The sequence below is a fragment of the Penicillium riverlandense genome (genome assembly GCF_028828495.1).
Source record: "Penicillium riverlandense strain IBT 135883 chromosome Unknown utg000007l_segment0_segment0, whole genome shotgun sequence".
Taxonomy (NCBI): Eukaryota; Fungi; Ascomycota; class Eurotiomycetes; order Eurotiales; family Aspergillaceae; genus Penicillium; species Penicillium riverlandense.
The window spans coordinates 2,453,229-2,478,736 of record NW_026643198.1 but is presented as its reverse complement, the minus strand read 5'-3'; the positions used below and the strand labels follow the sequence as shown (position 1 = coordinate 2,478,736).

Below are 25,508 nucleotides of genomic sequence, written 5' to 3'. Positions count from 1 at the left end.
CAAAAGTGGGCCAAAACAAATCTGACCGGGTTGTACAGACTGAACTCCTGGCCACAGCAGTCTACAGTGCAAAAGAGTCGCTTCTTTGACTTACAGCAAATGATTTGTTGTGTAAATAGCTATTGCCTATGATTTGCTCTACATTCATTCTCAGGGTCAGAGATTGATTCCTTCGCGGTTTGCCCATCTATTTTAGGACGTTGTACCTACTGATTTAAACACGAGGGGCAACACTAATTGCGACTATGCTTAAATGGCCCCTTGTAGCTGCATTTGCTTATGGGGCAACCGATCCTGGACACGGTATATTCTCCTTATTGAGTCTCCCGGGGTTTATTTTGTATCTATAATTAAAACTTCCTAACCCGGGGTAACTAACTAAGTAGTTAGTTAAAGAGGGCCAGATGGCAACATAAATTGGACCCTCCTCCTAAGGCATACGACGATTGGTCTTTGACATTTACCACTACAGATTCCTCAATTATTCGCTTATCGTAGGGAGCTTGTCCTTGTCTTCCTTCACAACCTGATATTATTCTATACTTTTTACCGAATAGTGCTCATCGCGATCATGAAGTTTTCTATCCCGATATTTCTAGGTGCGGCTGTCTTCTCTAGCTCCGCGGTCGCCTGCGGTGTCCCAGGGGAAACCTGTGATGGCAGTGTCCAGTTTGACTGCCAGTGCGACGGGGGCAATGTGGTAAGTTTGATTCTTGCAAGGTTTACTACATAGTACCTCTCCCCAAATGTGGTTCTCGCTAGTGAGGGTTCCAACATGTGGGGGCGGGTGTCTACGGGCCCTCTTCACTATTTATTGTCTATTAGTTGTGCCTACTAACGTATTATTCGTGTAGGTCGAATGTGCTCTACAACCGCAACCGGATATATATCAAACTGAGGGTAAGTTCGCTAGACGCTGGTAGTGCGCTCTTCTAGCTATAGAGGCCTAAAGATCTGAGGTCATAAGAGCTAGGACGCAAATTGGTTACTAACTCTGTATAGTGCTATTTGTATGGACAAGTTCCCAGGATTGTCCAGTACCTTCAGATGGAGGACTCCAATGTGTTGCTGGGCAATGCACTTCTTGAGAAGGAAGGGGCGTTGTAGGCTACTAGGAACGATGAAGCAGTGTGGCACGGATTGGACCACCTCGAATGATATTAGGGAGCTTGCAAGAATGGAATCTTAAAACAAATTCCCTAAAGATTGTAATTATTACTCTGATCTAAATTCTGACCTTTTGTGAGGGACCTTCAGAAAGCGTAGTAGAGCTAAAGAGTTACCTCCCTCTGGAAATGATGTATGGGTAATATTTAATGTTGGCTCGCACCTATAGTAAGGATTAAAAACAGATTCCCTTATGAACAATATGAAGTAAATAGTTTCTTAAATATCAATCTCACCAGTCGATAATACTACCTCTATAACCTCTCCCATGCAGGATCATACCGACTATCAACAACCTCCTGCACTTGCATCCGACAATCAACAATCTCCCTCCCATTAACAAGATCATTCTCTCTGGCCCGTTTATCCGCCTCAGCTTCATCCCTCGCAATGCCCGCCTTAACATGCCTCCTAATAAGCCTGAGCCTCGCAACCTCAAAATCCACGTTCACAAACCACAACTCATCCATAAGCCCCGCAGCCCGATTCCATGGCTCCTTATCCAAACTGAGATAGTTCCCTTCAAAGAAAATAACCCGACAGGTGACAGGGATCGGAATATCATCATCAACAGGGTCCTTGGTCGCATGATCGAAACTCGGCGCGTACTGCGTCGTGGAAGAAGCCGTCAAAGGCTCCCGCAGTTTCTGCACAAGATCCAGAAATTTGGCACCGTCAAAGGTAAATGCCGCCCCGCGCCGGGCAGCGGCGTACACTGGGTCTGGCATTGCGGCTAGCTGGGCGCGCGTGAGGTGGTACCCGTCCATTGGGAGCGCGGTGGCGATTGGGGTTGGCGTGGATGGGTTCTCGTGGGCATAGAGCTGGTTTATGCGCTGGGACATCAGGCTCGCTAGTTCGGTTTTGCCCGAGCCTGGGATGCCGCTGACGGCTATCATTAGGCGGGCATTGGAGGGAGTGGAGGTGAATTTGGCTGTAGCGTATAATTAGATATATGAAAAGTAGCGAAGGGATGGATTGAAGCAACGGGGGGACTTTTGTTTCTCTCGCGCAAGCTTTCATGGTAAAAAAGATACCATGCATGACTCGCGTGAGGGTCCGATTCCCTTCAATTCAATCCACACAAAACAAACTCACCCCAGGTCTTCTTGACCAGACGGTCAACCTGCTCATCCATGTGGCCGGTCGTGGTCATTCCAAAGCTGAAGGAGACAGACAATAAGGTCCAAAATAGTCCGCAGTCGATGATCGGCCAACTCAATGGGCTCAACAATGAGCTAGCTTCCCGAGGTGTGTTGCACAGGGATGGCGGTGGTGATCGTCAGAGTCTCGCAGATAATCCAGGGCAGGGTTTTGGCAGTGCCGAACAGGGATTCAGTAGTCGATGCAGTTAGTCATTCAATCCATTGATGCAGTTCGTCGAGGGAATAATTTGTCCTTGCTGGCGGGGTGAATGATTCCGGTGTGGGGACGACTGTGCTCCGAGGCGCAATACGTCACATTCAGTGAGTTCCCACCGAGGGACTAGTTAACTACAGAGCAGCATGGCAGTTAAGCAGTAATTACCTATTGGATAGATTTATACGTGGTTTACCAGAAGAGAAAATGAAGAGAAAATCATAGCTGGTTCTTTTGTTCTTTTATCGGTGGCTGCGCTCTAATCATTGGCGGTTATGCAAAGATATGAACACGAGAATCACCGCTGAGACAATCGAAGTATTGAAAACCCCGAGTACAAACCAACAGGCCCAAATGTAAGACCAGATCGTAGCGGTGTCCGGAATTATTAAAACGCCCATACACACCCAACCCGGTCAGAGATATCACTTCATTAAAACGCCGTCATAAACACTCGTTTTCCAACACCGGCTAACAAGGAAAAAGGTATCCTGCTCTGCTCAGCGAGCAGGACGGGGCGCGCTTTCAGCGCCGTTTTCGGTCATATTAGCGCTAGCACGGAGGCCACGACCGATGATGCGCGACAGACCAGCTGCCGCCCACCAATCATCCGGAATATCCTCCCGCCGAGCCAGTCGATCTAGGATGGCCTGCATCTGATGGAGATCGGGGTGGAGATCGGGGTCGCTGGAGGAGTCCGAGAAGGAGAAGGAGAAGGTAGGAATGGGAGGACCGCTGCTCATGGTCGACGGCAGACCCGGAGAGCGGCGAAGAGAGACAGATCGGCCAGACGGGCCGGGCACGCGGCGGTAGTTGACAGGGGTATCTTCCTCGTCCGACGAAGAAAAGTCGCAGGGATGGAGATGATCCGGGTACGGATCAAGTCCGGTGGGAGCGGTCCGCGAAGAGCTCAGGGAGGTCGGGAGAGTCTGCGACGACGAGTTGGCGGATGTTCGAGAGGTTCCATTGCGAGAGGCATCGGTTGTAGAAGCGGAGTTGGAAGCAAACGAGGTGCTGTTCGAGGGGAGTGTAGCGTCCGGCGTGATCGTCGACAGCAAGGTTTCCCACGCATCGGTTCCGCGCTCATCAGCCGGGCTCATACTTCGCTCACGATCACCGAGCCCATCAACAAGAGGCTCTCCATGCCAGGAGTAAGGGTCAACGCCAGCGGATTCAAGACCGGCGCGATAACCTTCCTGGAACTCTTCAAACTCCTGCAATCTAGCCGCATTGTAGTTGACCCGGTCATCGCTACGACTCTCTGTCCGACGCAGAGGCGGAAGACGGACCGATTCCGACGGCGAGTGCGAGGAGACCGTCGTGTAGTAGGAGAGCGCCGGCGCAAAGTGAGGGGTCAAGGGCGCATTTTGCGACGGAGGTTGGGCAGGAGGAGGATCTGAGCGGACAACCAAGGCGCCGGATGGTTGCTCGTGAGCCGCCCAGCGAATCCTTGAACTTGGGAGCAGGCGGTCAAGTGATTGATCGCGAGCCGACCAATCCCAGCGCCACCTTGTATTGGATTGGCGTTGACGGGTACGCGGATGTCGGGTTGGAGCACTCAGAGCGTCTAGTCTGCGAGCAGCGCGTTCGTTCCGCAGAGCGTCACGTCTGCTCGTGTCGAGATCGATCCCATCTTCGCTAACACCCAGATTCAAGACCGGAGAACGCACATCAGAGGGCGACTCGATCATTCCGCGATGGATCTCATCGAGAATCTGCGAAGGCAAGGATGACAGAACGCTGGCGCCCCGCGCGTGAGATGACGAGCCAGTGTAGCGCGACGGGCGACGGATGGTGGGCTGGCGACGGATGGACGAGCGCGCCGTAGCAGACCGATCCTTCTCGGTGGCAGTTCTGTAGGAGTCTGCCTCTGCCGGCTCCCGCCACATGCTGTTATTGATGTTGTTAGAATTCAAGCTGAAGGGACTACCGCGACCGGTGGCGCATGCGACACAAGCACCAAAAGGAGCGACTTACGGAATACCCATTGCCGGTAAGTAAGGAGGGAAGGGGAGGGGGAGAAGGGGGAGAGTGAAGAAAGCAGTCCTCTAAACGCGCGAATCCAGACGCGACCTGCACCGAAGCAGTGGGGACAAGATAGCGGCTGATGGATCTGGGCGGGAAGGGAGAGTTTTTGCTCGGGAGGAAAACGGAAGCAAGAGGATGCCTGAGGCTGGGAGGACGGTGAGACGGTCACGTGGCAATTATTGACACCTGAGGAATCAACGCTTTTCCTCGGAGTAACTAGAGTTCACTCTCAGTGACACTTGACCATGACTCCCACAATGACGGACCGTCCGACCAAAAGACCGGAGGAATGATCGAGCTAGGACTGTCCCGCGTCTCGCGCCTCCTTCAGCATACCCCGCTGTCATGGAAGGCCATCCATATCGCCGGCACCAATGGTAAAGGCTCGATCAGCGCATACCTGTCGCACCTGCTGTCCGCCGGAGGGGTGCGCTGCGGCCGCTTTACCTCTCCACACCTGATCGACCGATGGGATTGCATCACAATTGGCGAGAACGTCGTGCAGGAATCTCTTTTCCGCCAAGTCGAAGACCAAGTGAAGCTCCGCGATCAAACGCTCGGAATCGGCGCCTCGGAATTCGAGCTCTTGACAGCCACGGCGTTTGAGATATTCAACCAGGAACAAGTCGAAGTCGGTGTGGTTGAGGTGGGCATGGGTGGTCGCCTCGATGCCACCAATGTCCTCAGTGATGTGCTGGTCTCGGTCATTGCCAAGATTGGCCTCGATCACCAAGCGTTCCTGGGGTCTACAATCGAGGAGATTACCCGCGAGAAGGCCGGAATATTGAAACCCGGCGTCCCCTGCGTCGTGGATAACACCAATGAGACGGTAGTGATCAACTCATTGACGAAGCGCATCCAAGAGCTTGGCATTGATGCGACTTTTGTGTGTCCGGCAAAGGTGCATGAGCAGCTTCCACCCCTTGCATCTATATTCCAGAAGCTTGATCTGGAGCCTCATCAACAAGAGAACATGTGCTCCGCTGTGTCAGCGCTACGAATTGCCCTATCGAAACTGCGTCCACAGAGCGACACGTTCGCTCTCCTCCCACATTTGGCCGATGTGACATGGCCGGGTCGTCTACAAAGCATTGTTCTGCAACCTTTGATTGATCGCGAGAAGCCGATCCTGCTTGATGGTGCTCACAACGCACAGTCAGCCAAAGCCTTGGGAATGCATGTCGACCGCCGATTGCGTCCGCAGGGAAACGTCACTTGGGTTGTTGCCGCCTCGAGTGGAAAAGATCTGGCAGGGGTGTTCCGTTCCATTATCCGGCCGGGCGATAATGTTGCGACGGCGGAGTTCGGTCCTGTTGATGGGATGCCCTGGGTCAAATCAACCAACGCCACGGAGCTGGCATCAGCCATCCGATCGATTGAGGGAATTGGACAAGTGGAGAGTTTCGAAGGCAATTTGCTGCCCGCCATGAATTGGGCCAGCCAGGTGGCTCAAGATGGGCCATTGGTCATTGCTGGGAGCCTATACCTGGTCTCGGATGTACTCCGCCTGCTCCGTGCGGCGCAAAAATGATAGATACTGAATATGCTAGCGAAAATGATACCCTGTATAAAATAATAATACATCGGCAGGAAGCCTCCCCGCAGCGTGTGGAGAAGCACCACAACTATTCTCCCTGGCTCACTTCCTCTTCGCTCGCTCAGTTGGAACTCCAGTTTGCTCGAAATTTCCCAGAACTACATCGAATGCACTCTAGTACTCTCTGCAGATCCTGTGTCGGCCCTCTCGTTTGCGGACATAAAAAAACAAATAGGTCCTGCTGGGGTTCGAACCCAGGTCCTTTGGAATTGTGAGATATCAACTGGGGAAATGTTAGTAGAGCACAGCAAAATTTGAAGAACGGGTAGACGAACAACCAAAAGTGCTCACCACTACACTACAGAACCCGACGGTAATACGGAAGGGCTCGAATACGTTTCATAATAGCCCCAGATTTGGCCCCCAAGTGTAAGTATGCCAAGACACAAGCTTCTAAACCCGCGTTCCTCGATGTGTGTTTCTGAACTTTTATTTGCCATACTTTCTTGGTTTTGGTTTCCTAGCAAGGAGGAGTTGCTAAGGCGCGCCGGAGTTATGACGCGAACTATAGGGATCACTTTCGAGATCGAGACGGGCCCGGCTCTTGCCTTTTCCCTAGCTTCCACAAACCCACCCTCTCCCTCCCCACCGCCCGCCGTCCAGCTGAAACCCGCGTTCCTGAGACCGGGCGCCGCCCGAGAACCCATATCCCCAGCGACACTCCAATCCCCGAGCCGTGTCTTGTTCGGCGATGGTCTCCCGGTCTCATGAAGGGGGTGAGGGGCAGGCGCGCCCTCTCACCCCTTCCTCCAGGACCCCCGGCACCCCCGTCAAGCCGAGACTACCACGACTCGCGACCAGTCCGTCCAAACGGGAGGAAAGATCCAAGGAGGAAAAGGTGTCCAAGTCGTCGGCCAAGGATGTGGCCGAGCTTAAAGACTACGTATGGATTTTGTGGGGTGGGAATGCCCCTTAGATATGGCGGAATGCTGATGATATTTGGTGCTGCAGCAATTGGGCGATTGCCTGGGAAAAGGCGCGTTCGGATCGGTTTACAGGGCGCTGAATTGGAACACGGGGGAAACCGTTGCTGTCAAGCAAATCAAGCTGACGGATCTGCCCAAGAGCGAGTTGCGTGTGATCATGGTATGCCCAGCGCCTGTATGGTCCGTTTATTGACGATTGAGACTAATGATCAAACAGCTGGAAATCGATTTGCTCAAAAACCTGGATGTGAGACACACTATGAACGAATAGGAGAACCCCGACTGATTTGTTGTCGCAGCATCCCAACATCGTCAAGTACCATGGATTCGTCAAATCGGCAGAAACCTTAAACATCATTCTGGAGTATGTATTGTCAACTACCCGGATGGACGCAAAGAACTGACCTTGGATTATAGATATTGCGAGAATGGTTCGTTACACTCCATCGCGAAGAATTTCGGCCGCTTCCCGGAAAACCTGGTGGGTTTGTATATGTCCCAGGTTCTCCATGGGCTGTTGTATCTGCACGAACAGGGTGTCATCCACCGAGATATCAAAGGGGCCAACATCTTGACGACAAAGGAAGGCCTCGTGAAGCTTGCAGATTTTGGCGTGGCAAGTCGGACCACGGGCTTGAGTGAGTCCAGCGTCGTGGGCACGCCCTACTGGATGGCCCCCGAGGTCATTGAGCTCTCAGGTGCGACAACCGCTTCCGATATCTGGAGTTTGGGGTGCACGGTCATCGAACTACTCGAGGGCAAGCCTCCGTACCATAACTTGCAGCCCATGCCGGCGCTCTTCCGCATCGTCAACGATGATCATCCTCCACTTCCGCAAGGTGCCTCACCGGTAGGTTCCCTATCGCAGCTGGCCATACGGATGGGTCTAACTTCCTCTAGGCGGTCAAAGACTTCCTCATGCAATGCTTTCAGAAAGATCCGAACCTGCGCGTCTCTGCGAGGAAATTGCTCAAGCACCCATGGATCGTCAACGCCCGCAGATCCGACTCGGTTGTTCCCAAGAAGTCAACAGAGTATGAAGAGGCCGTGAAAAGCGTTCAGGAATGGAACGAAGCTCTGCGGTCCCCCGGAGCCGGAGCTTCCAAAAAGCCACCCAAGCTGGACCACAACGCTGCACCTCTGCCCTCCAACCGGAACACTTCCTTAGTTGATACATTGCCCTCGCCTACCACAAAGCAAACCGCAGACCGCTTTCGAACCGCCGAGTCGGCAGAGGATGACAATTGGGACGATGACTTTGCCACGGCAATATCTCCCAGTGCACTACATCTTCCCCATCTGCGACCACAGGATAACTTTGGTGGCAAGCTCTCATCAGAAAGGCTGAAGGCTTTTGCCTCGCTTGATGGGTCTGTTCTGCGATCCGAGGATAGCTTTGATAGCTTTGACGATACTTCCAAAGGCTCTCTCCAATCGGTCGACGAAGATCCACTGCAGACCATTCGCCCATATCCAGCCAAACCAGCCGTTCCTGACCCTTCAAAATCTCAGAGTCTTTCGCGCCGCCAGTCTAACAGAAGCTCGACATCCACCTTTAATAACATTCCGATCCGCACACAAAATCCTGCCCCGCCGATGAGACGGAGTCGGCCGGCATCTCTCTACAAGGAGAACTCTGTCGAGGATTATACTGACCTAATCATGGCAAACGAGGACTCGCTGGATCGCAAGCTGGGTTATTTTCAAGTAAGTTACTTCCAATCTGTCTGTAAAAATGTTCTAATTGGTTATAGGAATCGGACGATGATCTTTCCTCTCCCACCTATGACAAGATGAGTTATGATTCCTCGCATGACGATCTGGGCGGCCAACACCCACAGCTTCGCAAACAACTGTCCGTCAAGCGTGACCGCTCGGCAATAGAGATTCAAAAGTTTGCAGAGAACGAGCATGATGAAGACTTCTCCGATATTTTAGGGGCCGACCAGGTGGCTCTGGAAAATCCAGAGAGCGATGAAGGCTCCGATAGAAGCACCCTAATGCTGAACTCGAAACTCTCAAACAATTCCTGGCTCGGTGATCAGGACGACGACGACGATCCCTTTGCGCAATTGGAAGAAGGATTCGATGAGATGGATCTGGAAGCCAACATCGCTCGCGACAAATACGCTCGGCTTCGAAACCAAGTGGAGGGTCTTGTGGGCTCTTTGAAAACCTCCCAAGATGAGGAAGTTCTTGCAGAAATCTCAGAGCAGCTTCTCACGATTTTCTGTGATCTTCCAGAGACAAAGAACATTATTATCAGCGCCCATGGAATGCTACCAATTCTGGAAATTCTCGACACATGTCGACGACGTGACATTGTCTTCTGTCTGCTGAGGGTTGTCAACGCCATCATCTACGACGACTATGAGATCCAGGAGAATCTCTGTTTCGTCGGTGGAATACCCATTGTGAATGAGTTTGCGTCGAAAAAATACCCTCGGGAGATTCGACTGGAAGCTGCGGCTTTTGTTCAGCAGATGTATCAGACATCGACCTTGACACTCCAAATGTTCGTCAGTGCTGGTGGTCTAAATGTCTTGGTCGAGTTTTTAGAAGATGACTACGAAGATGAACGTGACCTGGTTTTGATCGGAGTGAATGGGATCTGGAGTGTTTTCGAGCTCCAAGGCTCGACTCCCAAGAACGATTTCTGCAGGATTCTGTCCCGCAACTCTGTTCTCGATCCTTTGTCTCTCGTTCTGGGTCGGGCACTCGACGAGGAGGGAGAACTAGCTGAGATCATTGAGGGCCGCATCGCAAACATCTTCTTCATTTTCTCGCAGGCCGAGAACCATGTCAAGGAGATGGTTGCTGAGCGGACGGTCTTGCACAGTAAGCAACAACATCATGTTGCCCTTGCCACATTTTGCTAACAATCTTCCTTAGGAGTTCTGAAGGAACTACGCCGTATGACCCCCGTCCACCAGATCACCATGCTCAAGTTCATCAAGAACCTGTCGATGCTCTCCACCACCCTAGACTCCCTCCAAAACTCGAACGCCATTGATGTACTAACCGACTTGCTTCGCTTAACCATGAAACGGACCCATTTCCGTGAAGTCTCGAATCAAATTCTCAACACTATTTACAACATGTGTCGTTTGAACAAGTCTCGACAGGAGGATGCGGCGTTGAATGGAATCGTCCCTTTGCTCCAAAAGATTGTCAAGACAGAACGGCCGCTGAAGGAGTTTGCGCTGCCCATCCTTTGCGACATGGCGCAGTCTGGGAAGGTTGGTCGTCGCGAGCTGTGGCGAAACAAGGGCCTTGCCTTTTATATCTCTCTTCTTGCGGATCCGTATTGGCAAGTCACAGCTCTGGATGCCATCTTCACATGGCTCCAAGAAGAGACCGCCAAGGTGGAAGAGCATCTCCTGAGCAACCGTCAGGACAAGACGACATCATTCACCGACGCCATTGTGCGGTGCTTGACACTGTCCAAGGCCAATGCATTTGAAAATCTCCTAGAGCCACTGCAGAAACTGCTTCGCTTGAGTCCTCCCGTGGCAGCAACACTTGCCCGGCCAGACCTCTTCACCAGGCTTGGACAAAAGCTGCACCACAACAAAACCGCAGTACGATTGAACCTCCTACGCATCATATCCAGTATCTGCGACTCCAGCGACCACCAAGGAGGTCTCCTTGCGACGTACGGTCTTCTAGACGCGATCCGCGAGCTCGAAAACGACCCAGCCATTCTCGTCCGAGACATGGCCGGCAAACTAATCCAGTCGACCGAGCGCAGCGAAGCTTTCGGCGTTGGCGGCAAGCGCAGACCAACAAGCAGTCGGCGTCAAAGCACCACCACGCCTCCAATTCCCTACTCAGGCTCCTCCACACCCTCAACCCCACAAACAAACCGCAGTAGCCAGTCAAGAGGCTACTTCGAAGGCCGCGAGACACCCCGACACCCGCGCAATGCCCTCAGCGGCTCCTCTCTAGCCCTCCGACCCGGCAGCCGAGACGGCAGTACCTCCGCTCTCGGCTCAGCCGCGAATGGAAATATGCCTCCGCCACGATCGCGGGTCGCTCGCGGCATGTCGAATCGCCTCTCGCACGTTGAAATGCTGCAGGAAGATGACTCCAAGGCTCCGAGCTCGCTGAGCCGCCGACCCTCTGTTATTCCGCGACGCACCCGCCGCCCTACCATCGCCGACTCTGAATGGACTTGACTTGACTTGATGCATAAAAAGACGTAACGAATGATATTGCGTGCTGGTAGTGGTCTACAGGGATATCCGATCGATGGATTGGGGCTTTTCTTTCCTTGAACGTCTGTACTTTTTTTTTGACTATGATGAGCACTGGATGCTGCCCATAAGAGTATTGATTACTTGAATAAGACATAATTATTTTCTGTCATTTCTGGGGTGCATGGGGTCAATTCTGTCGGTCCTATTGGTCACTCCGCAACCAGCCGCCGTCAGATTGTTCTATCGTGACAACAAAACTTGTACATCTGAATTCTATATCACAGCGTTAAAAGGCTCTTTCATTCGACTTTTTTCTGGCAGCTACAAGCATGCCATTTTCTACGGATCGCAACAAGACCGAGCTTAAGCTCGTCGTCGCAGCGCCTCCGGGATGGAAGTACGCCCCCGGCGACACTATCATCGGCGACTTGGTTCGCCCTGAGCCGATCATCACACCCGAAGCCACCGTTTCGCTAGCGCTGATGAGTTCTATAAGGACAAATCTCGAAGAGAGTGCCAGCAGAAAAGCTAGCAGCAACAGTAACGGCAATAGAAATGACCACAAACTCAACGGCAACTATCCCGCCGAATGGCATCTCCTAAACCCCAAACCGATCACTCTCTTCTCTGGGCCCTTGCATGTTCCCAAAAATAGCGACGAGGCGGCTACTTGGCCGTTTTCTATTCAGATTCCCACAAAGCCTCAAGACTCGGTGAGATTGGGACATCGCCAGGAGTCCAGCTTTATCCCACTAGACAGGAACCATCCCGCGCACAATATCTTACCTGGCTCCTTTTCGACTGGAGGCGAGAGTAAAGATGGTTTTTCTGAGTGCTGTATCGAGTATTACCTCGAAGCGAAATTGCGATATACTCGCGGTAATGCATGGCAGAGCTTTACTACGACCCATCCTATCACCATAAGGCACCATGTACAGGAGACAAGCCTGCTGTATAGTCTGCAGCAGCAGATGATGAAAAGCAAAATCCGGACTCCACGGCTGATTCCGGGTATGGAGAATGTGGACTTGTCCATGAAACAGAAGATGTTCAGGTTCTTCGGCTCGTCGAAGATACCTGAGTTTTGCTGCAAACTCGAGCTCTCTTTTCCTCGCGCTATCCAACTTGGTGGTCCATTGCCTATCCCCTTGATACTGAATATCACACCTGAGGATGAGAAAACCAGCGAGTCTATCAGAGGAGTGTCGAGACAGGTCCGGATCAACTGGATCAAGATGATGATCTGCAATAAAAGCGCCGTGCTTGTGCCGAGCAGGTTAACAAGCGCCCACTACTCAAGTACTCACTGCCGCCAGGAGCATTCGTCTACTACCAGCTTGAGATTGGAAAGTATTTTTGAAAAGCTAGAGTCTCCGTGCGTGATCTCTACAGGGAAGGATAGCCAACCTATCAACTTTGGGCACATGTTCCAGCTTGTTCTGCATCCACACGGTTTGACTTATGGGAAAGAATTGATCCAGCGGGTGCCGACGATTTATCCTGATTTCACGACTTACGCCGTCAAGCATAGCCATATGGTGACTTGGGCGGTTTGCCTGTCTGTGGCGGGAGAGATGCAAACTGTGGAAACCATTGCAGAAATCAAATTAGTAGCTGATTCCTGAATCTCACAATAATCAATACTATCCTTCTGCCAGATAATCAAGAGCAAATGGCCCCCGGCGTGTATAGATCGGAATCACGTGCATGTCCCGATCCCGCAGCCGATTGGCGGCGAAAAGCGAAAAATCTCAAAACATGGCCTGATCCCGAGTCCCTGCTCTGCGCTCTGCTCTGCGATCTATAACATTCTTCTCCCCAGTTTTTCCCTTCGGGATGAGGGCAGCGTTTCGGCCGTTGCGGGCATTGGCGCTCGATTCCACGGCCATCGGAGGAGGCGCGTGCCGTTTGTCGACTTCCGGCTTCTCTACTCGCCTGACCTCGAAAAACGCTTTTCTGCGCCAGTCCCCTCTGCTCGGTGCAGGCAATTTCTCGTCATGGAGACCGCAGCAACTTGCCTGGCATGAGAAACGCTTTTTCACGACTACCTCGCCTCTGTCGGCTCCGGTTAAGACCACGGATTCGGTGAAGACCCCCACGACGGAACAACAGACTCGGGGGAAGACAGTCAAGTACTTGGTTATTGTCGGGTTGCTTGGTCTCGGCGCATTAGCCTTCTCCGACCAGGCCAAGCATGCCTACCGTGCAGCGGAGAGAAGTGGTCGCGTGGTTGGCACATTGGCCGTGTGTATTAACGAGTAAGTTAGCCTGGCATATTGTCTCGGCCTACGATCACTGATACGAATGAAACAGCTACCGCGTAACCCTCAAGCAAGAAACCTCCACCCCCGAAGAACAGGACGAACTAGTGCGCGCATGCCACAAGCGCTGCGCAGAGCGCACCCTGCGCGTACTCGAGAAGAACGGCTCGATCTTCATCAAACTGGGCCAGCACCTCAGCAGCATGGGCTACCTGCTTCCGGTCGAGTGGACAACGACGTTCATCCCGCTGCAAGACAAATGCCCCGTCTCGTCGATCGAGTCCATCGAGGAGATGTTTGTCGCTGATACCGGGAAGACCATTGACGAGTTGTTTTCTTCGTTCGAGGCCGAACCTACCGGCGCTGCTTCCCTGGCTCAGGTGCACATTGCCACGCTCAAGGAAACGGGGCAGAAGGTCGCTGTTAAAGTCCAGCATCCCGCGCTGGCGGAATGGGTGCCTTTGGATCTTGCTCTGACACGCTTCACCTTCTCGATGCTCAAGCGCTTCTTCCCGGAATATGATCTGGAATGGTTGTCAAGGGAAATGGATCTGTCGCTGCCAGTGGAGTTGGATTTCCGCATGGAGGGTGAAAACGCCACTCGCGCGAGCGAGTATTTCAAGAAGCACTCCGATGCTCCATTGGTCATTCCTGAAGGTAAGCTTTTTGGGGGATATTTTGGGCATGAAAGATACTAACACAACTCTAGTGATGTGGTCCCAAAAGCGCATCCTAGTCATGGAATTCATCGCCGGCCGACGCCCCGATGACCTCGAGTTCCTCGACGCCAACAATATCGACCGTGACGAAGTCTCCGCCGCGCTAGCGCACATCTTCAACGAGATGATCTTCGGTGACGACGCGCCATTACACTGTGATCCGCACGGCGGCAATATCGCCATCCGCCTCAACCCCAACCGGAAGCACCCGAACTTCGACATCATCTTGTACGACCACGGCCTGTACCGCAACATCGACCGCGAGCTGCGCCGCAACTACGCCAAGCTGTGGCTAGCCGTGATCGATGCGGACCTGCCGCGGATGCGCGAGTATGCGTACAAAGTTGCCGGCGTGACTGACGAGCAGTTCCCGCTCTTCGCTAGCGCTATCACCGGTCGTGATTACCGCGTTCTCGCCAAGAAGAATGTTGTCTCTTCTCGAACAGCCGAGGAGAAAGACGATATCTCCGGCGCGTTAGGCGAAGGCATGCTCCAGCAGCTCGTCGATCTGTTGGGCAAAGTGCCACGCATTATTCTTCTGATTCTCAAGACCAACGATCTGAGTATGTGTCTCTTTTCTTGCAAGCGTACTTTCAACTAACGTCGACCAGCCCGCAGCCTTGATGAAAACCTGCACACCCGCCAAGGTCCCATGCGCACGTTCCTGATTCTCGCACGGTACGCAACTCGCACTGTGTTCGAGGAGCAGATGGAGTCCATCCAGGAGTCTGGTGGCGCGCTGCACTTCTTCAACTTCTTCCGGTTCCTGCGCGCCTGGGCTGGGTTCTTGCGCGTTGAGCTGAAGCTCTCTGTTTATGAGACTCTGCTGGCTTTGAAGAGCCGCTTCGGCCTGAGCAGTTAAGCTTTCTTTCTTTCCGTCTGTCTGTCTCTTTGTGTTTTTCTTGTCTCCCTCGTACATATATCCCCCCCCTCCCCTCCCTTTCTCTCCCTTCCCTTGTGCTCATTTTCAGGGTTTCGAATGGGCACGGATTGTCTCGGGTCTATCTGTGCATCAGCGTCGGCGTTTTCAACTGCTTTTGTTTTCCTTTTCTCTGCACTAGATTTTCTTGCTGTTCTGCCTTTGAAACACCCAGGCTGCCTCGGCGGTTATGGTTTTGTATAGATAGATAGATTGCAGATAGATCTGAACAGAACAATAGATGACTGTATTGACTGATTCCTACAAGATCAGAATTGTCTACACTACAGTAGAAATAAGGGATCAGGTCGTTTCATTAGGAAACTATCGCGGCACCTTCACGTTTCCGAGAATGGTGAATTTGAGTTGTGAGTTGATATCCCAGGCGCCCCGTCAGAAAAAAAAAATCGTGGAACACAACAGGACAAAGGAAAAAAAGAATCTGTACACTAAACAAATTCGCTAATTTGTTTCTTTGAATGCTCATCATCCGCGATGATAGCCTCAAGGCGATCAATAAGATCATGCCTTGTTCTTCTCGACCACCACGGGACCATGCGCAAGACAATTTTTCCCAGCGAAAGACAGCACTCCGTCAAAAATAAATGAATGTCGCTTGCTGAAAAAATTTCCCGTATCGCTTTTCCTCCACCAAATCAACCGATAAAGACCAATTTATACAGCAGCAGCTGGAGTTTGCTCAATCTCAACCTTCACATCAGGGATAGCACCGCCCGTACCCGACAGGTCGGTGGCGCGGGAGTTGGGGTTCTTGAGGTAGTAATCAGAGATGGCGGATTTGATGGCGTCCTCGGCGAGCATGGAGCAGTGCACTTAAGAAGAGACGTCAGCAAGATGTACAATACAACAAGCATATAGGAAGAAAGACATACGCTTGACAGGAGGCAAGCAGAGCTCCTTGGCGACATCGGTGTTCTTGATCTTTCCGGCCTCTTCGAGAGTCATGCCTCGAACGAGTTCGGTGAGGTAGCTTGACGAGGCGATGGCGCTGCCGCAGCCAAAGGTCTTGAAGACGACGTCGCTAATCTTGTTGGAGTCCTTGTTGACACGAATCTGAAGCTTCATGACATCACCGCAGGCGGGGGCGCCGACGAGGCCGGTCTGGGAAGAGAAGAGATGTTAGTTTTAATTCGGCTTGGCCAACGACCAGATCACGGAAATTTCACGATGTGCTACATACCCCGACATCCTGATCGGTCTTCTTCATGGAGCCCACATTCCGGGGGTTGTTGTAGTGATCGAGCACCTTCTCATGGTATCCTCTCCGCTGCTGGCGGGGAGCAGGGCCGGCACCACGCTGCTGGGAGATGGTGGGCTGGACGCTCTGCAGACCCGAGAGGGGGGCGAGAGTGGTGCGCGGCGCCACGGAGGCGACGCGGGGTGTGATGGAAACTAGACGCTTGAACATGGTGATGGATAGAATGGATGAGTGGATGGTATGAAGAAGATCAGATACGGGAGGGAGAAGAGGCGAGACGATGATGAATTAATGCTTGAATCTGATTGCCGGGATTAGGTCAGCGCGCTAGCCTGATGGGGAAGTCGTTTGCCTCCGACTTTCGGAGAAGCTGACTCATGATCTTTTCACACAGTGTTAGTATATTTTGAAGATAGCTATTATTTGTTTTACTCAGTGGAGAAGTGCAGCTGTTCTTGTGGGTGGTGATATCACAGCGAAAGAACTCGGTGGCGACACTGGTCGCGGCCATTCCTGCTCGAGTTTCCCGATTTCCCGCGGGCCAATGGACTAGCCGCTGATTCTACTGGTGGAGAGTGATAGACGGTGGGCCATGTAAATCCAAATGGATTGACACGTTAATACTGTAATCATTTTTTATGTTGTAAGAGCACGAATTCGATGGGGTTCTGCAGACAACGGATTGTAGGGGTGACCGGCTGGTGGTATCTATACCCGAATCCGGGCATTAGTTCCTGAGAACGGGGATAACGAACTCGGAGAAAGGAGCAATAAAACATCAAGAGGGTTCAATCAGCAAATACCGTACTTCGTAGCAGTTAATCCCGGAAATGATATGTATGTACAATAAGATCTAACAGGCCAGGCTAGGCATAAGCGCAGAAGTCTGGTCACACTTCCCGATGACGTAAATCCACTTATTTACCTCCCCAAAGACGGGCCAATCGACGCCGTTTTCGAGCAGGAATTCGATTCAAAGGTATCGGACGCCTTGCTTTGTACTGTTGAAGGTTATAAGTTTTTAAAATGCGACGAATTGTATCCCGGCTTGGATTTTCGGGTGCATTCGCAGATAGGGTCCTATAGCCCCACGACGGGTTCCGGCGCGCGAGTCGAACAATATATCTGCAAGTTGTTTGGGTAAAAAGCTTAGGCCTACCACTACGAGGCCGGGAATCAACGTCTCCGCGTTGTTCAAGGCGCTCGCGTGTGCAGTATACAGTTTTGCGGGAAACGCGTAGATCGTTTGCGATTTTGGTAGGCGATTGGCCAAGCTCAAGGGCAGATAGGATTGCGGAACGCTGCTCTCTGGATAGCTCTGCGTTTGGCTTTCGATTTCCACTAGTTTGGGTACTGAATTGAGACATGGTCGGGTTGTAGAAGAAAAGAATAAACGGTGGACGCGCAGATACGCGACATTCCACGCTATTATTTGCCTGAGGCATAGACATCTTGGATCTGCCGATGAGGTACCTCATGTTGTTTTGTCACTGCCATATTCAAAGCTCTCACTGTTGCACAATGCCTCAACAAAACACACCAACTCCAAAGGGACTAGGCAGAAAGTCTGGTGTAAGTCAATCGTTCCCTTATCTATCAAGCAAACTGCCCCAAATCCCCAACCACAAATGCCAATCCATCAATCCATCCATGTCCTTTTCGACTCTCTATACTACACCACATATGCCTAATCCCCACAATCCCACAATTCCACTCCATAAAGCAAACACCAAGCCTATTTTAATACTGACCCCTCACACAACAAAGTCCCTCAACGCCCCCATCGCAGCCTTCACCATGGCCATCATCCTCTGCTCCTACTGCATCAGTTCCATCCGAAGTGCCCGGCGCGAGGCCCAGACGCAAAACTCGTCAGGACTGCCCTCTCAGTCACAACAGACACCATCTGGCCGGTCTGGGAAAGAGCAGTCATGGGTTCAGCTGGCTCTGGAGGAGAGTCAGGCAGGGAAAAGGGGGGAGGGGAATGGGAAGGGGAAGGGGTAATTAGGACTATGAAGAGATATTTGTGGTCTTTTTGTTATTGGACATTGTACCATTATTACTTATCTCTTTGATACCATTGCATTGGGTCGGATATATTTCATTCAAGGTGCGTGCGGCAGGATGTTTTATGTTAAGGAGTTTGAATATTATATTAGCGACTACCATTCATTGCTCCGCTACGAGGAACAAGAGTGACAAAAGAAGAAGATCGATTATAACATTCAATACAGAACTAATTTACCGGAGAGATAGAAAAGGGAAAGAAACTTCCATCTTCCTCATTATCAATCAGAATTTTCAGTGTATGAATGATCATGTCCAGGCGTCCAAGTGTGGGACAGCCTAGAAGTCAATATTCAAAGAAAGGAATCATCATATAGATAACGAAGGAGGATGAGGGTAGTCTAGAACTAGTGGTGCAGTTCGTAAAAAGGGTCATTTGGGAGGAGAAAGGAGGAGGGATGAGGGAAGGCTAGGTGGATATGGTCAGTAGCAGTCAATGCTCACCCCTAGACTGGCACACATTAGGCCAGTCAGTCACAGGACTATAGCATACTATGTTAAGGAGGGCGAAAGGTCATTTTGTTGAGATGTGTGTAATTATCACGATGCAGTCCTTGCCAGATCAGAAAATTCAACCTGGGAGTCTTGATTGAGGATAGGCCACATTTTGCGTGTGAAGACTGGTAGCACCCATAAGAAGGAAACACCAGTAAGGTTCAGCCCTAGGGTCTAAACTCTTCATGAAAACTGAAGGTGGTTGCAAAAATGGTTGTGGAGTGTTGTTGGGTGTCAGAGAGAAAAGAGAAAGACCAAGCGAAGAAAAGAAAATCAAATCGGGGTAGAAATCACGTGATTGTTGACAACCTCTGAGTTACCAACTAACTCTTAGCTACAAGCTTTTCTACAAGATAGGTAGCAAGTAGAGAAGCAAAAAATGAAAAGGGCAAGCCATTAATATGATGGCAGATAAAATATGGTATGTATGTACACTCGACACGCAAAAACCATGCGGGGATGTTAGATACGGTAGGTACTTGACACAAAAGAAAGGGGAAAAGAGGAAAAGAGACGCTCATAAAAAGGACACGAGGAGTTGATGAGGTGAGAGAGGTGGAACTGACAAAAAGCAGCCCAGGTCTGTGTGCAAGTAAGTGACTGGGTCAGGTCGGGGGAAGTTTTCACATGTCAAGGCTGAGGTGTGAACAGGAACTGCCATCTATGCCGAAAGAAAAAGTAGAGAAGCAAACGATCTTTTGTGAATGCAGAGAGGCAAGACAAGCGCTTGAAAAAAGCCATCCGAAACTGATTGCAGGCAACTGATCCACCCGCCGCCCATTGTTCTATGCACATTTGTGGAAAGATCCGGGATGACAGGCCGGTCGGAGATTGATGGGAGGGTGTCGAGGAGTAGAGAAATAATATCTGAGGTGTCAAGGTTGGTTGAAGGAGACGTGTCTAGATCAGACTCGGAGGGGGGCGGCTTTAAATCATCCCAGATGCTTCGGCAGACTTCTCCTCTTCCAGCCGCTTCTTCATCTGACCCTCATGCTGGAACTTGTGGATGACTTTGCGCAGGTACTCATAGGTGAGCATCGTCGTCATAGCAGCCGGGACGGCCCGGAACAGGTTGGTGCCGATCCCGGAGTAGAATGCGCGCCACCCCTCCTCGTGCAAGATGGTCTGGCACGTGCGGATGACACCGCTGTAGCGAGGGCGGTTGGGCATGCCGTCCGAAGACGAGCCCAGGGCCCCTGGAAGACGGTTGCGGTCATGCGGGTGTTCCAGGCCTCCTCGGAAAGCAATCTCTTCCGGGGAAGTCGGCGGAGGGGTGCGCTGCTGTGTCTGGAGTCGGGTTCGCAGAACCTCATGAGGGTAGGTGATGGTGCTGGCGCAGATCTTGCTTAGGAAAGTAGCGAACGAAATGCCGACCCAGTGGGAACTGCCTGTGTCTGGGTGCTCGCCGATCCCGTAGCCGGTGAAGCCCATCTTCAAGTATTCGTAAAGGGGGAATTGGATGGCCACGTGAGTCAACCCCAGGAGAGCGGGAGTCAAGCCAGAGTAGAACGAGCGAAAGCCTTCAATCTGGTACATCTTGCGAGCGGCGTCCCAGGTATTCTGGTATTGCCATGGCGCACGCAGGCCCTCGTTGCTCTTCTTGAGACTCTGCGACATGAGCCGGGTCTTGATGACCCAGATGGGGTTCGTCACGATGGTTGAGCATGCGCCAGCTGTGATTGATGCATACCCTCGGGATAGCCACCAGCTTCCTGCCAAGGGGGTCAGGATAGACTTCACAATAAATGAGATAGGGACATACCTGTTTGGTCGTAGAAATATTCACGAGACCGGTCATAGACGGCCAGGTAGACAGCCCAGGTCGGAAGATAGCCCAGCAGCATAGGGCCGAGACCCTGGTACAGACCACGAATTCCATCTTCCCGCCAGATCATCCGTCCCGTACCTAGCATCCCCCGGTACAATGTCTTGGCTTCAACTTGCGTCCCCCGTCGGGCAAAGCCTCCCTGAGCCTGCAACTTGGTCTTGATCACATCCAGAGGACAAGTCACAATCCCAGACGCCACCCCGGCGCTCGCTCCACAGACAGGAGCAATGTAGAAGTTCGGAATGCGAGTGGAGAGAATTTCAAGGCGAGTCATAAAGGCGGAGGTGGACGGGGCATCGACATCGGCAGCCGGCATGCGAGGCGTGGGCGAGGCAGCATTGTTTTCCGTTGGAGGCGAGGAAGCTGGCGAGCTGCTGGCAGCTGCCGGGGCACCTCTGCTCTCAGAATGCATCCTGGGGGCCAGCGCTCACAAGGCGTAGTCTGTCCGATATCACCGAGGGCTCCGGGGTCGGAGCATAGCGGTCTGCTCGATCCGGAACCCAAAAAATAGACTAGGTTAGGGAGTCACAGTGGAGGAGTGCAAAAAAGAGAGTCCACGGATAGGGAGTGTTGTGAGCAGGGATTTTGTGAGGGAGCCGATGGTTGCCGAAGCGGTGCGGTGTGCTTCTTTGGGATGCTGTGATCCTGGGCGGGGTTTCGCTCGCACAGCTCCCCTAGTTGGGGTAGGGAATCAGATCAGAGCTTCGGGATCAACACAGCCCATCTCGGTGTGAGCACAGGGAGCCCCAAAGAGAAAGTTGAAGAGACACCGGTTGAGTTGGTGAGGTGGAGTTCTCCGGGTCATTCCTTTCCTCTCTTGTTCCTCCCCACTGCCTGTCTCGCCCGGTCACGTGGATTCTGCCGCTTCAGGTCTAGTGTCAAGCTCCCGTTTTGCACAACCTCGCAACATCGGGTCATCTCGCGTTCGTTCACGATTCATTAGCCATCCCTGCACCCTCTGCTCACCCTCGCCAATTGGCCTTCCTGGCATCCATCATGTCTGCCCCTTCGATCACCAACTTTATTGTCAAGCGCCCATGGCTCCAGCGCTGGATGATGCCGCTGTCCCAGTGGTACGCCGACGCTGCCGGCTACAGGAGACTCGGCCTCAAGTACGACCACCAACCCCCCAACCCGCTCCGATGTATACGAAGACTGGGGCAGTGTGTTCAATTGCAGGCCACGGTGGCTTTCCGTGATGGTCGCAGCTGTGTCACTTCTGTCCCGGGTCCTGTCGGATCCTGTCTGCGAATTTCCCTCGAAAACCCACGATGACTGACTGTCGCCCAGGTTCGATGACTTGATCCCCGAGGAGAACCTCCATGTCCAGAACGCCATCAAGCGCCTGCCGCCCAAGGAGGCCTACGACCGTGTCTTCCGCATCCGCCGCGCTTTCCAGGTTCGTGTCGCCTAGTTCTCTCTAAACTGAAATCTGCGCTCAGGACCTAACCAACGATTCAATTGCAGTGCTCCATCTCCCACACCCTACTCCCTCCCAACGAGCAGACCAAGCCTGAGGAGGTGAGTTGATTTTCTCCCCGCCCCGCATGGATCCCTAGATTGGCCAACCCGGTTACACGGATTTGTCACTTCATGCGGAGTCCGTCTGATTAAGCATGATACTAACAATTTATACACAGGATGTTGAGTACCTGAGCCCGATCATCCGCGAGATCGAGAAGGAGGCGAAGGAGCGCGAGGACCTGGACACCCTTGTTGTTCGCCGGTAAATCCGTGCAGTCTCCTGACAGCGAGACTTGACATGAAAACCATCAAGGGTGGCAGATGCTTTCTGCGTGACATAGACATTGGATTTCTTTTGTTTCTGCGATGCTGAGGGGGTGATTATGACCTGTGTGTACGGATAGTGTACAAATCGATTTCTTCGTACTATCTACTGGCTCTTCTGATCGTATACTCCTCTTATTGCGATAAACCAGCCATCGTGCGTTTATGGATGGCCACATTAACCTATTGTTCAGGACTATACTCCCTGGTCGTGTACATGTGAATGATATACTACAGTATCCAGTCCCACACCTATATCATCAATCATACTAGAACTGTCCATTCAACCAGCGAGGACGGCCACATCCACGTTCTCAATCCGCCACATATACCACATAAACAGGGTCCTAAATAGCAAAGTCAGTTATCACGACCCCGGCAACAAAGCAGACAACATACCGATATGGGGCAAACTTGGCAGCCAGCTCCAACATATCCTTCTCAGACATGTACTTGAACTTGCCACCACCCTTGGCTTTGAGCTTGCTCACATCGCGACCCGTAAAGGCCGCACAGCCTCGTCTGTAAATAAATAGTCAGTAGCCATATTAAAAAGAACAAAATAGGACCATAACTCACTGGACACCCAGATCCCCAGTCGAGAACACATCAATCCGTTTCAAAGCAAAGCAGGCAAACATCTCAACAGACCACTTTCCGAGCCCACGCACCGCAGTCAGTTTCTCCACAAGCTCCTCATCACTAGCCCTCGCCAGCATCTGCGCACTCAGCTCCCCAGCAGCAAACTTCTCCGCCAATCCCTGGATATACTCCGCCTTGCGCTGCGACAGGCCCGCCGTGCGCAGCGTGGCAATATCGCACCGCGCGACTTCCTCGGGCGTGGGGAACTTGCGATCTCCCAGGCTGTCAAAGAGCGCCAGGAACTTGTTCCGAATAGACTTTGCCGCTGCGCCGGAGACTTGTTGTCCGATTATACTGCTCGTCAGGCTGTTGAAGGGGTCGATTTCTTCTGCTAGGCCGGCGGGCGAGAAGAGTGGGCACGGGTGCGCCTCGATGACGGGTCGAAGGCGCGGGTCTGTGGCTATTAAGTGGGCGGTTGCTTTCTCGAGAAGCGTTCCTGTTGTAGCGATGGGTCGGGGCAGGCCGGTCTTTGAGGGCGAGGCATCTTGTAGGTCTTGTGGGTAGGCAGTTACGGAGGAGCCGTGAGGGGTGAGGAGGGTTGCGTTTGTTCGGTGCGGGTCGACGGGGCGGTTGAGAGGGGGCGGGGAGACATTTCGGGGTTTAGATGGTGTAGCTGGGGACTCTGAGGTCCAGTAGGAGTCGGAGGTGGTGGATGGCTTGACATCTGGAACTGGTTTCTTTGGCTTCGTAGAGAGCTTGCGGGGTTTGGCAACGGCGCCGTGTTGCACCCTTGACACTTTGCTGGGTGCTGTGCGCTGTAGCACGGGTGGGTTCTGGATGCTGGGGACTGTACCTAGTCGGGTAGACCGTCTGAGTGCCATGTTGGTGGTTGTGTGACGGTTGATACGGGGAGGTGATGACTCCGGGGTTGGGCTGAGCTGAGGGCGGTGCCGATGCTTGGCGGGCCCTCGAGTCGGAACTATGACTTCAAAGTAACAAATAATAAGATCGACTACCTTTATTTCTGATTCAATCGTTATGATTAATTCCGCGGATTTACTCTCCGAGTATATAGAGCATGGTCGGTGGAGCCGCTGCATGGGGGGGCTTGATCTCAGAGATGTAGATCTGGAGATCAACCGTTCACCATCTTTGATAACTAACGAGCGAGACATTGCAATTCCACCTTTGAGCGAAGCTAGAGATGATAGATGTATAGCAAAGGGTAAAATATCCGACCGGATATACATTGGTGCTCCCGTCCCTCCCGTCCAGCGACCAAAACTATACATACACAGCAGCATCCACCATCCAGAAATATATATTCTGGAAAATTCTCTTCGTTCACTTGTACTACCAACACGTCCACAGGGACAAAAATCTGCAATTGCAGTGATCATTTCCCCATCCAGCAAATCCCACAGCAAACCCGTTCGCTCAACAAATAGCCATTGTGCCCTGGTTGATAGGGGGGAATGTCATGCGATTGGCCCTGTTTGCTCCGCCCGTTGTTGGTTCCAAGGTTCTATTTCGAGAAACACCCGATCCACGGTAGGCCGTTTTTACAAGTCTACAGCCTGGTAACAGCAATACCAACGGTTTTTTGAGTTCGAGACTGAGCCCCAGTTCAGTAGAGAGAGATCCTGACCGATGGATGTATACTGGACTGCTTGTTTGGATCAACGGCAACCAATTGTCCTCCACCACGACAGCATTGGAGACTGGGAACGGGAAGGACACTGGCAACGTCTGACAGAAACAAGGATTTTTTTTTTTGAAAGCCTTGTTTATGGGGGGAGTGGGGTAAGCCCTCGACCAGGCTGATTGTGGTCTTGACTACACAGGAATCCCTGCCTGTAAGACCAATGAGTCGAGGTGGCACAATAATAGAAAGAAAGAAACCTTCACTCAGTCTAAACAAGAACACCCAAAGTTAGCTTTATTTTTATCGGTCACGAGTTTTGGAGAATGTGCTGCATTCCCACGGATGCCGTTTTGATACGCCGACCGTTCCAAACACATTTTTTACGCTCTCTTCCCAGCCAGATATCGGAATGTCAGTTGAAATGCCACGGCTAGCCGACCATGCGATTAACAGTAAAACAGGTTCCATCCCGCACGGACTCACATGGACTTGGCTGCTGGGATTTAATTTCATTATGGCCTGTAACTTGCACTCGGTGGCGCTGCAGGCACGGATGGTAGCCTAGGGGATGGATAGTACGGCGATCCCTAACCTTGTCCACGCTGCTCATAATAAAGAAACAATTGACCCTTTCTGATAAGAGTACGTTCAATGGATCTCGCCAAGGATATAAATTTTTTCCTTGATCCGTCTAGTGGAGCAATGAGTGGAG

At 52.0% G+C, this 25,508-nt stretch overlaps 10 protein-coding genes across 10 annotated transcripts; 5 read left to right on the top strand and 5 right to left on the bottom strand.

The window, feature by feature from the left end:
• Nucleotides 1–1,421: 1,421 nt before the first annotated feature.
• Nucleotides 1,422–2,320, bottom strand: N7474_008578 (kinase-related protein; the record flags this gene model as incomplete). Its single annotated transcript, XM_057199988.1, has 2 exons — nt 1,422–2,098; nt 2,263–2,320. The coding sequence occupies 2 exons, from the start codon at nt 2,318–2,320 to the stop codon at nt 1,422–1,424; spliced, it is 735 nt and encodes a 244-aa protein (XP_057050689.1).
• Nucleotides 2,321–3,023: 703 nt separating this feature from the next.
• N7474_008577 (uncharacterized protein) lies at nt 3,024–4,412 on the bottom strand (the record flags this gene model as incomplete). Its single annotated transcript, XM_057199987.1, has 1 exon — nt 3,024–4,412. One exon carries the CDS (start codon nt 4,410–4,412, stop codon nt 3,024–3,026), a length of 1,389 nt encoding a protein of 462 aa, XP_057050688.1.
• Nucleotides 4,413–4,840: 428 nt separating this feature from the next.
• On the top strand, nt 4,841–6,082 carry N7474_008576 (dihydrofolate synthase; the record flags this gene model as incomplete). The annotated part of the gene is made up of 1 exon (XM_057199986.1): nt 4,841–6,082. The coding sequence occupies one exon, from the start codon at nt 4,841–4,843 to the stop codon at nt 6,080–6,082; it is 1,242 nt and encodes a 413-aa protein (XP_057050687.1).
• Nucleotides 6,083–6,839: 757 nt separating this feature from the next.
• Nucleotides 6,840–11,252, top strand: N7474_008575 (serine/threonine-protein kinase; the record flags this gene model as incomplete). Its single annotated transcript, XM_057199985.1, has 8 exons — nt 6,840–7,031; nt 7,100–7,234; nt 7,292–7,321; nt 7,374–7,438; nt 7,492–7,924; nt 7,975–8,781; nt 8,829–9,912; nt 9,967–11,252. The coding sequence occupies 8 exons, from the start codon at nt 6,840–6,842 to the stop codon at nt 11,250–11,252; spliced, it is 4,032 nt and encodes a 1,343-aa protein (XP_057050686.1).
• A 350-nt stretch (nt 11,253–11,602) lies between these two features.
• On the top strand, nt 11,603–12,898 carry N7474_008574 (uncharacterized protein; the record flags this gene model as incomplete). The annotated part of the gene is made up of 1 exon (XM_057199984.1): nt 11,603–12,898. One exon carries the CDS (start codon nt 11,603–11,605, stop codon nt 12,896–12,898), a length of 1,296 nt encoding a protein of 431 aa, XP_057050685.1.
• Nucleotides 12,899–13,109: 211 nt separating this feature from the next.
• On the top strand, nt 13,110–15,115 carry N7474_008573 (ABC1 kinase family protein; the record flags this gene model as incomplete). The annotated part of the gene is made up of 4 exons (XM_057199983.1): nt 13,110–13,531; nt 13,587–14,191; nt 14,244–14,816; nt 14,865–15,115. The coding sequence occupies 4 exons, from the start codon at nt 13,110–13,112 to the stop codon at nt 15,113–15,115; spliced, it is 1,851 nt and encodes a 616-aa protein (XP_057050684.1).
• A 732-nt stretch (nt 15,116–15,847) lies between these two features.
• N7474_008572 (iron-sulfur cluster assembly scaffold protein) lies at nt 15,848–16,601 on the bottom strand (the record flags this gene model as incomplete). The annotated part of the gene is made up of 3 exons (XM_057199982.1): nt 15,848–16,005; nt 16,066–16,294; nt 16,374–16,601. 3 exons carry the CDS (start codon nt 16,599–16,601, stop codon nt 15,848–15,850), a joined length of 615 nt encoding a protein of 204 aa, XP_057050683.1.
• A 3,279-nt stretch (nt 16,602–19,880) lies between these two features.
• On the bottom strand, nt 19,881–21,193 carry N7474_008571 (uncharacterized protein; the record flags this gene model as incomplete). Its single annotated transcript, XM_057199981.1, has 2 exons — nt 19,881–20,665; nt 20,716–21,193. The coding sequence occupies 2 exons, from the start codon at nt 21,191–21,193 to the stop codon at nt 19,881–19,883; spliced, it is 1,263 nt and encodes a 420-aa protein (XP_057050682.1).
• A 584-nt stretch (nt 21,194–21,777) lies between these two features.
• On the top strand, nt 21,778–22,511 carry N7474_008570 (ubiquinol--cytochrome-c reductase subunit 7; the record flags this gene model as incomplete). The annotated part of the gene is made up of 4 exons (XM_057199980.1): nt 21,778–21,944; nt 22,072–22,180; nt 22,249–22,302; nt 22,422–22,511. 4 exons carry the CDS (start codon nt 21,778–21,780, stop codon nt 22,509–22,511), a joined length of 420 nt encoding a protein of 139 aa, XP_057050681.1.
• A 341-nt stretch (nt 22,512–22,852) lies between these two features.
• Nucleotides 22,853–24,032, bottom strand: alkA (DNA-3-methyladenine glycosylase II; the record flags this gene model as incomplete). Its single annotated transcript, XM_057199979.1, has 3 exons — nt 22,853–22,916; nt 22,969–23,091; nt 23,149–24,032. 3 exons carry the CDS (start codon nt 24,030–24,032, stop codon nt 22,853–22,855), a joined length of 1,071 nt encoding a protein of 356 aa, XP_057050680.1.
• Between the last annotated feature and the right edge of the window lie 1,476 nt (nt 24,033–25,508).